The 11670-nt window shown below is 43.3% G+C and overlaps 1 protein-coding gene across 1 annotated transcript; it reads right to left on the bottom strand.

The window, feature by feature from the left end:
* Nucleotides 1-1019: 1019 nt before the first annotated feature.
* Nucleotides 1020-11047, bottom strand: ntrk2b (neurotrophic tyrosine kinase, receptor, type 2b). Its single transcript, XM_071544390.1, has 18 exons — nt 10851-11047; nt 8701-8775; nt 8543-8614; nt 8335-8403; nt 8064-8215; nt 7718-7854; nt 7248-7380; nt 6413-6721; nt 6280-6297; nt 6026-6034; nt 5714-5748; nt 5516-5615; nt 4394-4582; nt 3945-4075; nt 3623-3795; nt 3218-3458; nt 1418-1576; nt 1020-1205 (listed from the first exon to the last, which is right to left on the bottom strand). The coding sequence occupies exons 1-18, from the start codon at nt 11045-11047 to the stop codon at nt 1020-1022; spliced, it is 2385 nt and encodes a 794-aa protein (XP_071400491.1).
* Between the last annotated feature and the right edge of the window lie 623 nt (nt 11048-11670).

Below are 11670 nucleotides of genomic sequence, written 5' to 3'. Positions count from 1 at the left end.
TGAGGCATCTATATGGAATGTACTATGCTTCACGCAATTTTCTCTGTTTTTTTTTTTTTATTATATGTATATAATATGCACATATCTATCTGAACACGCAGAAGGCTCAACAGAGTTGTGCTAATGAACGACTGATTTATGAACGACTACTTGAGATGAACAGGAAAACCCCAAGAGCTCAGTGGAGTCAGTCCAAAAACTAGAGATTTAAATCTATAACTTGGTATGAAAACACAAAGTCAAGAGCCCCTGTCAACAAATAGATATTCCCTAAAATAAGAAAATAGTCTGTGACACGTAAAAGCAATAGCTTATGCCTTAACTTAATAACTTAAGTTTACCTCTCATGTCTCAACAGACTATGTTGCTCTGTATGACATTCTTCTTGAATGAGAAGAGAAAGCTGTATCTGTTGTGTCCACACACGGTCCATGATGGCGAGACACATAATTTTCCCTTTGTTCATCCCCAGCAAATACAGTATACAAGAGTATGATCATTTACTGCAATGAATGTAGCTAGAAAACCTTTTCATAAAGCCAGACCAGTGACAAAAATAACCCGAAGTTACCTATTATTGGGTTTCATTTATTTGATGTGTTTAGCATATTTTGTAAGAGTTTAGGTGTGTTGATGGTTTGGATAGCTTCATAATCCTGTATGCATTTGGTTTCGATTGGTGAAACATGCCTCAGTAAAGTCTTCAAATGGATAAGGAAAGGAAAGGAAAAGAAAAAAAAACACTCAAAATTTAAGGCTTTTGTCAATGTAATGAAGACACAGACAATAGCATTTACAATAACATTTACAGCCAGGTACTGTACACAGACGCAGGCGCTCACACACTCACACGCTCACGAGCTCACACACGCGCTCCTTCATTTTCCACTCTCCCTCTATCTCATGCATGTGCAGAGATACACACAAACACATCACCACACACACACACACACACAAAGCCCCAGCTCACGCATACGCATGCTCGCGCACACACACACACACACACACACACTCGCAAATCAGCCCAGTATGTCCAGGTAGACGGGCGAGGCCTTGGCGAGGCTCTGGAGCAGGCCGTGGATCTCCTTGATGTTCAGCCTCATGTAGGGCTCTCTTTGCCAGCAGCCCAGCATCAGGTCGTACACCTCCTTGGGACAGGTGCGGGGCCGCTGCAGCACGCGCCCCTGGGTGATGCACTCGATCACCTGTTGGGATACAGGATGACAACAGGTTGTCTGCTGTTTGACTGTGATAGTAAAGCATACATGAAAGTTGCCAGTTGTGTATATCCACTTTACAGATTTCAAAAGTGTCTCTGAGCTGTATGAGTTTTGTTTGACCAAGCACCAGCGCTGACTGAAATAAACCAGAGTAGGATGAGAGCTCTTCTGACACGCAGACTACATGTGACTCTGACCTCATTGTTGGAGAGCTGGTACCAGGGCTGCTTGCCGTAGGTGAAGATCTCCCACAGCACCACGCCGAGGCTCCACACATCGCTCTCTGTGGTGAACCGCCGGTACATGATGCTCTCCGGGGGCATCCAGCGGATTGGCAGCATCGTATGACCACCCACCTGCAGACAGAGGGAGAGAGAGAGAGAGAGAGAGAGAGAGAGAGAGAGAGAGCAGTATCCATCAGTAACCAACACCACAAGGCCTACTGGAGAGCGAGTGTGAAGGCTGCCGGATCGACGTGCTGGGAAGACAAAATATGGAAATTGCTGCATTCCTTTGTATGATGTACTGTTACTGTGCTGTCTTTATTGTGGGCCATTCTACTGTAAAAGCCTATGCCGCATTCAGTCAGGAAACTCAAGCAGGCTGCAGTCAATTGGTCCGCCCAGCAGTATATTCACTATAAACCCCCCAATCACACACCTTCGCCACGACAGGGCAGACTATTTAAATCGCGCTGGTACTCACCCAGTCTGTTGCTCACTGTGCGATCTGCTGTTTGTGATCTGTGTGTGCGGCATGTGATGAAAACTTTGCTGGTTTCGCTCACTCACCTCCACCTCCAGCTGCCACCTGCTTTGATCTGCTTTAATGTACTGTAGGAGGGATTTATGTGCTTCCTGATTGGTAGCTCATGCTCAATGCACAAATGGAGCACATAAAAGCAGATCTATTCATCGCCAAAACCAAAGGTTGTATAGGCTACAACCATGTCATCTTTTCAAAATAAACTGTTTAGTGCAATTCTGTAGATTGTCCTGGCTGAAATCTTTTTTTTTTTGTTTGTAGGAATCCCCTTTGACTTGCAAAAGTCCAAGTAAAAACAGCTTCATAGCAGATGAGATTCAGACAGCATCATATTCTGAGCTGTGTTCATCCTCAGTATTTTCTTTTTCTTTCCATTTGATGACAATGGCTGATATCAAGTGTTGCTGAAAGGCCCTCTTCATATGGTATTCTTATCTGATGCAAGCTGATGCATCTTGTAACCCTCTGTGTGTTTTGTGTTATTTTCTTTTACTCCAGTCAGGAAGACTGGGCAGCAGAGGGCGCTGTGGGATCTGAGACGCACAGGATGACTGAATCAAACACACTGTGTCTGTTACTCTATGTGACAAAATTGATATGTGTCGGTTTTTGTTGGCTTTCTGTAGCTTCAGGTACTGCAAACTAAAATAAATGAGCATTAACTTTCACAGCAGTGTAATCTTTTCCCTGTGTTAGAACTAAAGACCATCCATAGGTCGTACACTTTGGGACACGTTATAACACGCAAAACTCCTGTCCAGTTTTATATGGTGGGGTTCATGTAGAGTGAAGTGAAGCATTAACTCCTTGCTCAGGGAAAAAGGAAAACCGCCATGCATTTTTGCACTGTTGGCCCTTATTACCATGGAAACAGTAATTTTATGCAGATTATAGAATTTGCATTTAAATGGCATTAAAAATAGATAAAATACTTCTGGTTAAAATTGCCGTTTCTGTAGCTACACAGTTATTTCAGACCAAAACTAGAATAAAATTCTAATTACATATTTGAGACTGTGTGTGTGCATTTCCATATTTCTGTGTGTATTTCAGAAGATTGGGAGTGTCTGTGTGCATCTGTGTGTGTGTGTGTGTGTGTGTGTGTGTGTGTGTGTGTGTGTGTGTGTGTGTGTAAGAGAGAGAGAGAGAGAGAAAAAGAGAGGGAGAGAGGGAGAAAGACACATTGGGGAAAGACAAGGAAACTATTGAAAATGAAAATACTTGTGACTCACTCTGTAGTAGTCTGTGCTGTAAACATCTCTGGACATGCCAAAGTCTCCTATCTTGACCAGCAGGTTCTCTCCTACCAGGCAGTTCCTGGTAGCCAAGTCTCTGTGTACAAAGTGCTGGGAGGCCAGGTAGACCATGCCAGCAGCAATCTGTTGGGCAATGTGCAGCATCTGGGACTGGGTGAGCTCCACCAGGATACTGTGTTGACCGTCCGCCATTAGCACCGCATCAGGACCGTGGGCCCTACACCCAGAAACACTCACTTAGAGCTTGCTCATTACAGTCAATTTACAGTCGATCTTTGCCAGGAGGTTTTGGCACATGTGCTTGCTGTGTAACAAGAATTTACAAGTTTACTCTTAAAACTGGGCCAGTACTCACAGAATCAAAAATCAACGGGATCCTACCTGAGGAACTTGTTTAGGTCGCCGTGTTTCATATATTCAAACACCATGATGAGGGGGTCGCTCTCTACACAAACGCCATAGAAGGTGACTATGTGCTCGTGCTGCAGGTTGGTGAGAAGCTCCGCCTCCCTGTAGAAGTCTGCTCGGCCGCTCTCGCTGGCTTCTTTCAGAGTCTGAGCAGAGGCAAGGATACAAAGACAAGGGGACGCACATGGACGCGGTGAGCGGCGTTATCTACAAGACTGTACAGTGAGTCAACAGTATTGACTAACTGAATGACAAGTGCAATGATTATTTGAGTGAGCGGCCTGCTGATCAGTACCTTGACTGCCACAAGGAGCTTCTCCTGGTCTGGTGTCAGGTTGTAGCACTCAGCTAGGAAGACCTTCCCAAAGGCCCCCTCTCCCAGCTCCCGCTTCAGCACAATGTTGTGTCTTTTGATATGTTGGACGACTGCAATGCAAAGGGAGACAAATCACTCTCAAGGACATATGTGCACCCTGACTCTTTAGTGTGAATATCTGTGTGTGCGTGATGAAAATTCAGGTTCAGTCTGTCCAGTAAAGCTATCTGTAAACAGGGTGCGTTTTTGAACATCATCTGTAGGCTAACTGTCCGGTTGCATTGCAGAGCAAGAGTCAGCCAAAGTCATCACTATCACAATGCAGCAGGATGCTGACAATGAATACGGCGTCCAGCGGTGGTTCCTGCATGGATTTATCAGAAAAGGTCCGGGTTACCAGACATTTGTCGAGCGAGGCGGTAACTCACACGTGTCAGATTTCAGCATGCTGCCAGAGTTACGGAAGTACTGTGGGTTCTCAATGACAGGAATCTTTGTCATCCCAATGATCACTGCGTCTGGACCCATCTCCGAGGACGACGGGGTGTTGTTGCCATTGGAGACATGATGAAGAGGGCTGGCAGAGTCATCGTCATTACTGATGACTGAGGAAGAGCCTGGGGAGCAAAAGACAAGCAGAAGGAGGAGGAGAGAGGAAGAGGAGGATAGAGAAAGTAAAGGGGGGCGGAGGGTATGAGGAGGAGAGAAGAAAGGAGGAGGACAAGGGAGTAGGTGTGTGAATACAAGGTGATGGAGGGCGGCAGGACAAATAAGAGCAGGGCAAATAGTGGGAAGGGCGGTGGTAGAGGAGGAGGAGGAGGTGGAGCAAGAGGAGGGATGGAGGGAGAGAGAGAGAGCGATGGAAGGAGTTGTAAGTACAAATAAACATAATGACAGAAGATAGCAGAAGATCACAGACAGGGAAGTCGTCATAAATAAACATAAGATGACCTCAGCCTCAAAATAGGATTCACAAATTTCAATATTAAATTTATTCATTATCAAATTGCAGAGGTGGGGACTCGAATTGCTTGAGACTTGACTTGGGTTCTGGCGACATGGGACTCGACTTTGACTTGTATTTTGATAACTTGAGGTTTCTAAAGTCTTGACAATGACAAAAGATCTTCTTGTGTTTGTGTAAATGACTTAAATTGAAAGTGATGAGATTTGTTCCACCAGACGACTGAATTTAAATTCTGTTTTCTGAATTTGTATGGAATGATTGAATTTATTGAAGCTGAAACTGATTATAGAAATCAAACTAATGATGCTCTTACCAAGATTTTATCCTATTAAAACCAAATTGCATTGAAAAGTCCTAGATATTTAGTTTTCTTTAAGATATTAAATTGATACTGGACTCTTGACTTGGCTTGGTGTTCTACATTTAGACTCGGGACTTGACTTGAGACTTGTGCCTCAAGATTTGAGAATGACTTGGGACTCAAGCGAAGTTGCCTTGGTCACACCTCTGTCAAATTGAGATAGTCAAGTGGAAATCTCAATGAGCTTGGCGTCTGCTCCTATGATTTCAAAAACAAGCTTACCTTTAATGCCGAACTTGGAGTTTCTTCCATATTTCAGAATGATCACCATCAGAACACATCCGGTCAAAGCAACACCTGCGATGCCCACCACTACATACACCTGGGGAGAAAGAACATATTTACTCTTGTTTGTAACATATCTGCCAACAATAATGTCTAGTGTCTCTTAAATGATACTGAGTATGCAGGATCACTTACTGCAACACTGTCGTCCAATGGAGGGAGTGGTGAGTCTAAGAAAATAAAATACATCACGTTTAAAGCCACATGGTGATACTGTAAAGATGTAAATTCATTTTTTTGCACTCAGATAAGTTAAAAAGGCAGCTGTTTGGCTGAGAATAATTATGACTACTGAATATAATCTTTGGAACATAAGATCGATTCCCTGTGCAGGAGACAATAAAAAAGAGATTTTGCCTTTTTGTAGTGCTGATTGCACAGCCACTGTTGGCATGTGTGTAAGTCATGTTGTGTAACACTGCGCACTGTGAAAGTTCAAACACCTACCAGTAGTGTCTGTGTGGAAGCAGCATGGAGGCACACGCCATACGAAGAGAAACGGATGGACATCATGGAACAACGGGAAGAGTCAAAATATTTACAACCTGTCACATCACAGTCTCATGTTAACTGTAACTTTATAACTATGTGATGCTATATCTTACACAACCATATACAGTATTATCAACATCTTAAAGCTGTCAGACATGGCCATCGTTGCTTTTACAAAGCTGGTTTGAATATTTAAGTCCATTACTTACAATAGTAGAAGGGCTCATCTGAAATAAAGAAAAGAATCTACATTTTAGTCAACTTGATAAACAACCTGAATGCCTCAGAAACTGTCCAGCTGCTTATCAAATGAACGACTGCAAGAAGAGAGCGTGTAGAGACCTGAGTGTCCGATGTTGGGCGGCTCGATGAACTGGGCGGAGACCTTCTTCTCGTCCCGGCCATACTCGTTCTTGGCCACCAGCGTGTACTCGCCGTTATGGATGTGTGTAGGGTTGACCAGCTGCAGGCAGCCGTGGTACTCGCTCTCGGTAGACTCGTGGATTCGGGTGCGGATGTAGTCCTGTTCGTGGAGAAGCACGTCCTTATGGTACCACTGCAGCTCAGGCTTGGGGTTCCCCGTCACGCTGAAGGGGATGCACCAGTGGTGGTCCATCTCGGGCCCCAGCAGCTGCTGGATGGTGGGGGCAACTGACACAGGAGGCAACAGTATAGGAGAGGAAGAGTAATCACAGGATAATGGGAAATAAACACCAGGAAAAAAAGCCAGGCGGAAAAGCCAGGAGGAAAGCCGATAATGTTGGGCCATACTGGGAGAGGAGGTGCAGTTGGGGATGAAGAGCATGGCAGAGTAGGAAGAGAAGAGAGGGAGACTAATCGCAGAACACTCGAACACTGACATCAGGGAAATGGGGAAGAGAGGAATGAGGAGAAATGGGGCACTAAACAAGCAGAAGAGTATGGCCGGGCACTAGGAGCTTCACAAGAGGAAGAGTTATGGTGACAAGAAACATGTAGAGTCAATAAGATTTGCTGAGGGACAGTAATAATAACAAACTGGAGAACCTTGTGCTTTCATTGAACAAACAGAGAAAGACAGTGAGAAGATCATCACAGAGGACCAACAGTGGGCAAATATAACTTATAAACATGACTTATAAAGATTTAACACAGTGGTTTAAGTTTGGCAGTGAATGTTAAAAGCAGGGGTCCTTACAGAGGATATTGAGCTGAAGGGAAGCTTCGGTCTGACCGACCATGTTCTCAGCACTGCAGACGATCACTCTGCCATTATCATCAGGTGACAGGCCTGACAAGGTGAGGCTGCTCTCCAGATCCAAAGCATCTATCTGTAAACACACCATTATTATCTGCATTATAGCCATCATATGTACGACATCAGGCGTGCTATAAACTCTAGGGGAGAGAGGGAGGGCTGTTCCCTGAACCGTCATCACCTTTATCCCATTGTAGATCACAGAACTGAGGAGAATTAACTCACTCGCTATGAAACTTCAGTGAAGCTCATCTGGTGAGTTACATTCTCTAACAAAAGCATCCAATTTTTTTTCCCCCCATCTTTGCCGCTTGGAAAAACTCAAAGAGCAAAAAGTCAAAATGAGAAGCCCAAAGTGGTAGATATGTACCAAAGGTTCAAACGGGAAGCTGCGAGGTAGACCACCTCACCTCGTAGCTGGTAGAGAGCATATCAAAGTTCCACAGGATCTCAGGGGGAGGGGAGCCGGAGGCACTGCACACTGCTTTGACATCACTCCCCTCCATCTTGGTCACGATTGTGGGGGTGACCTCTACTTGGGGAACCTCTGCAAGACACAGGGGAACACTAAAATTAAACATCTGACAAGTCTGAGAACGCTTTACATAGATTTGTCCCCTGATTCAACAATTTCTTTATTTCTCTCTGTCAAGCTATTTCTCTCTCTCTTGCTCTCCATCAAGCTATCTCCTCTCTGACTGTTGTGTGCAATGCCAAATACCCAATGTTGCTCACGATAACAGGGTTTCACATTACCACAGTCTGGTGGAGTGAGTTTAGCAAAGGCCTTCCTCACTCCTCTGTCATCTATGCATTTTAGCTCTTGACTCTCAATTTCATCTTGCAGCCTCAGTTTGATCCAAAAGTTCTCACACACACAGTCCAGAGGGTTACCGGACAGGAGGAGCCTGGAAAACAGACACACAGACCATAAGAAACTCATCAGCTATGCCTCCACACACACACACATACAGACACAGAGAGAGAGGGAGATACAGTGGCAACTTCACATGGAGATGATACTTACGAGTATGATGTGTTTAAGTTTTGAAATGTTCTCCACGACAATGTTGATAGGTTATTGTCTCTGAGATTTCTAAAAGTTAGGGGAAAAAAATGTCAAACCGTATTAATATCATTATGCATGTGAACAGTGCACCTAAATCAAAATCAAAACAATGCTACTTTAATTAACAACTACTGAACAAAAGAGGGTTCTTAAAATGGCTTCTTACACATATTGAAGTCTTGTATTGTTGAAAAAGGCATCTGATGATATAGAAGTCAATCTAGTCTTTGTCACCGTTCTGTTGGAAGTGGGAATATATATAGTTTTTATTTGCATGTCAAATTCTTTGTATTCCATGTATAACAGTAAATATATGATACTCACAGATTTCTGAGATTTATGTAGTACTTCAAGCTGTTGTCATTGATGTCAAATAGTCTATTTTGATTTGCAATGTATCTGTCAAAAAATATATAAGAAAAACCCCATTATGACACAAGTTCGTACAGAAATGAAACCAAACCTTCATACAGCCATGTCATCTAATCTTGACTCTAGTGACTCTAGTTTTTGCCTTTAATATCTTCACTTTGCAGACGCAGTCATCAAACTGTTTGAATCTTATCTATGAGGAAAACAAGGGGATGAATAACAACACAATTCAATTCAGTAATGTTCACTTTGCCTATCATGTTCTCTCAATGACTTCAGGTCTCCAAGACATCTGGTTCTAAACATAATACAATATACAACATAATGTAGAGTATTTACAGACCACCTGTATGTTGACGGACACAGACGGCTTTCACTCTTGAGGATATTGTTCCTAATACTTGTATTGACTGGATATAAATACAGGCTAACATCTTTGTGAAATAAACATCAAAATGCTGTTTTATGGCCAAATATCCCAACAACTGCCATACCATGATAGAAGTTAGGAACTATTTCTTTGTAACATTACACCAGTTAGGGAGTCTGGGGCTACTTCTGTCACATGGGCAAGTTTTTATACAGGGGTACAAGTCTCAAGCTAAAAGGTTGAGGGAAAAAAAGAACATTGATGCAAATATCTGCCCTGTTGGTAAGAGATTGCCTAGGATCAATTCACCCTGATATGGGGAACACGTTTTTTTTTTGTTTTGTTATAAATATATGGTAAATTACAGAAAAGGTTGTATCAGATATGAAGGCAGGGGTTAACTGTCATTTGACACTAAACACACCAACTAGCATATTTAGGGCCAGCTTAAAACTCTGTGCTTATGGACAATTTCCCAAAATGTCTGGTTGGGGCAGGTTCTCACACTGAAAATGGGACATGCTCTCACATAGAGAAGCTACAAATTATACAAATGGAAATTATGTCTCTGGAACTTTTCAGATGTATTTTCTGGGGCATGATAGAACAAAGCAACCTTTTTGTCCTATTTAAACTAGCAAGTTTATCAAAGTCAGGCTAACATGTAAAACCACTGTGTATCATCTGGAATTCGGCTTCTTTAAAATTCTTACAACATTGTATAAAGTGTGTCAAATCTTAGTCACAAGTTACATTAATTTAAACAATCTCTGTGTACTTAAATAATCGTTGTCATATTATATTAGTGTCAACAAAATTGTCGACAAATTTACAACGTCATTTAGAAGTGAAATAATCTCTTATTTGCAATAGAATTTTGATCTGTTAATGAAGAAAGTGGATCTACAAAGATGGCTAATACTGAAAAATACACTCGTGAGTAGATGTGCCAACTAGTCCCGGTCTCCGGTATGCGTTAGAAAACTCATCCAAGTCTCCCCTCCATTCTCCTTGGGTGCCAGCTCTACTAGTGCAGGGTTGTAGCAGGTATACTCCCATACAGGCCCATACACTGGCGCAGATAAGGCTATATATCTGTGGGTAGCCTAGATCGCCTCAGCTGTACACAACCGATGTGATCGTTTGTGTAATCTGGCGACAATGTGGTGATGTTGCAAAAATTGGTTTGATGTGTTCATCTGAGTTTCAGTATTTTATTAACTGGGGGCGCGTTTAAACATTTACTCCATCACTACCTTTGGACCTGTTTTGTAAAGGAAATACTGAGTAATCCAAATAAGACTGAACGCGCACCCTCACCACCATTACGCATACACACACACACGCCCGCACAGTTACTGGCACGCGCGAACCTACCTACCCCCCCCCCCCCCCAACCGTTCCCCCCCTCCACAGCCCCCCGCACACACACACACACACACACACACACACACACACACACAATATGATCTGACAAACCCATTCGTTATAATTATCAAAAATCACATATTTTGAGGTTTCACATTATGCGTGGAAGACAGCTCTTATTCATCTTAAATCCGCGAGGCAAAAAAAAATTATTAGGCCTATTATTCTTATTATTATCATTAGGATTCTTCTTATTATTATTGTTATTATTATTGTCAGTTATCATCGGAGGTAGCCTAGTTTTTCAGGTATTATACCCTAATAAGTTCATAAGCTTTCTGCATGATCATTTTCGGACACTTACATCTCGGTGATGTTTTCCATGTCATCTAACGTGAGGACTGGGAAATCCTCGATCCCTGGTACAGAATCAATACAAGCAATCCTTGAGATGCTGCAAGTACAGGATGCAGGGCAAGCATCGCTAAATCTCCACAGCCCCATCAAAACCAAAAACAATCCAAGACGAGCCATGCCATATTCCCCCGCGTTGGAGTCCATCGCAGGTCCAATGATATCCCACGAATCCCCCAACAGAATTTGGTCAAATTGAATTATTGTAAGATTTCCTCCGCCGTTGCCTTTATCTCGCCAAGTTAATCCTTTCAACTCCGCAGAAAAAGACTACGCCGTCGGTCAGGAATGCGCAGAGCCCACGGTTTTAATATCAAGATGCCATGGACTGGCCTTCCCGTCTCCGCAGAGCTGGTATCACACTACTGCATATCGATGCCGTGAAGCAAGGTGTCAAGTGGTCCGTCCTGGTGCTGCTGTCTCACTCGTCTATCTCGGGCACAGACTATTCGCCTCTGCCTTGTAAAACAAATATGAGGTGTTCCAGATGTTTAGTGATCAATAAGCTAGACCCCTGCGGGTGATTCTTCATATGTATGGTGATGGGGAGGAAAATAAGAGAGACTGCACAGTGGAGTAAGGATGCGTGGTGATGCTGCGTGTGTAGGGAGGCAGGCTACCTGCATCCGTCTATCGATTATCGCTGAGGACGAGCGCATCTCCCCCAGCCATCACTGGAATTGGGTTTATATGAGAGATGGTTGCGATGGTTGCCACAACGAGACACATTGCTGACAGGTTATAATGAGGAATTCGTTTGACCAATTAAT

The sequence above is a fragment of the Centroberyx affinis genome, unplaced genomic scaffold (genome assembly GCF_046629955.1).
Source record: "Centroberyx affinis isolate AG114_WGS23_722 - 3 ecotype Tasmania unplaced genomic scaffold, CSIRO-AGI_Caff_v1 ptg004554l_1, whole genome shotgun sequence".
NCBI lineage: Eukaryota > Metazoa > Chordata > Actinopteri > Beryciformes > Berycidae > Centroberyx > Centroberyx affinis.
This window is presented reverse-complemented; position numbering and strand designations above follow the sequence as displayed.

Coding starts and splice junctions, on each gene's coding strand:
- ntrk2b (XM_071544390.1), bottom strand. CDS start 11,047: ATGGACTCCAACGCGGGGGAATATGGCATGGCTCGTCTTGGATTGTTT. Junction 8,404..8,542: donor AATACAAGACTTCAATATGT/GTAAGAAGCCAT, acceptor CCTAACTTTTAG/AAATCTCAGAGACAATAACC. Junction 6,722..7,247: donor CCTTCAGCTCAATATCCTCT/GTAAGGACCCCT, acceptor CTCCTGTGTCAG/TTGCCCCCACCATCCAGCAG.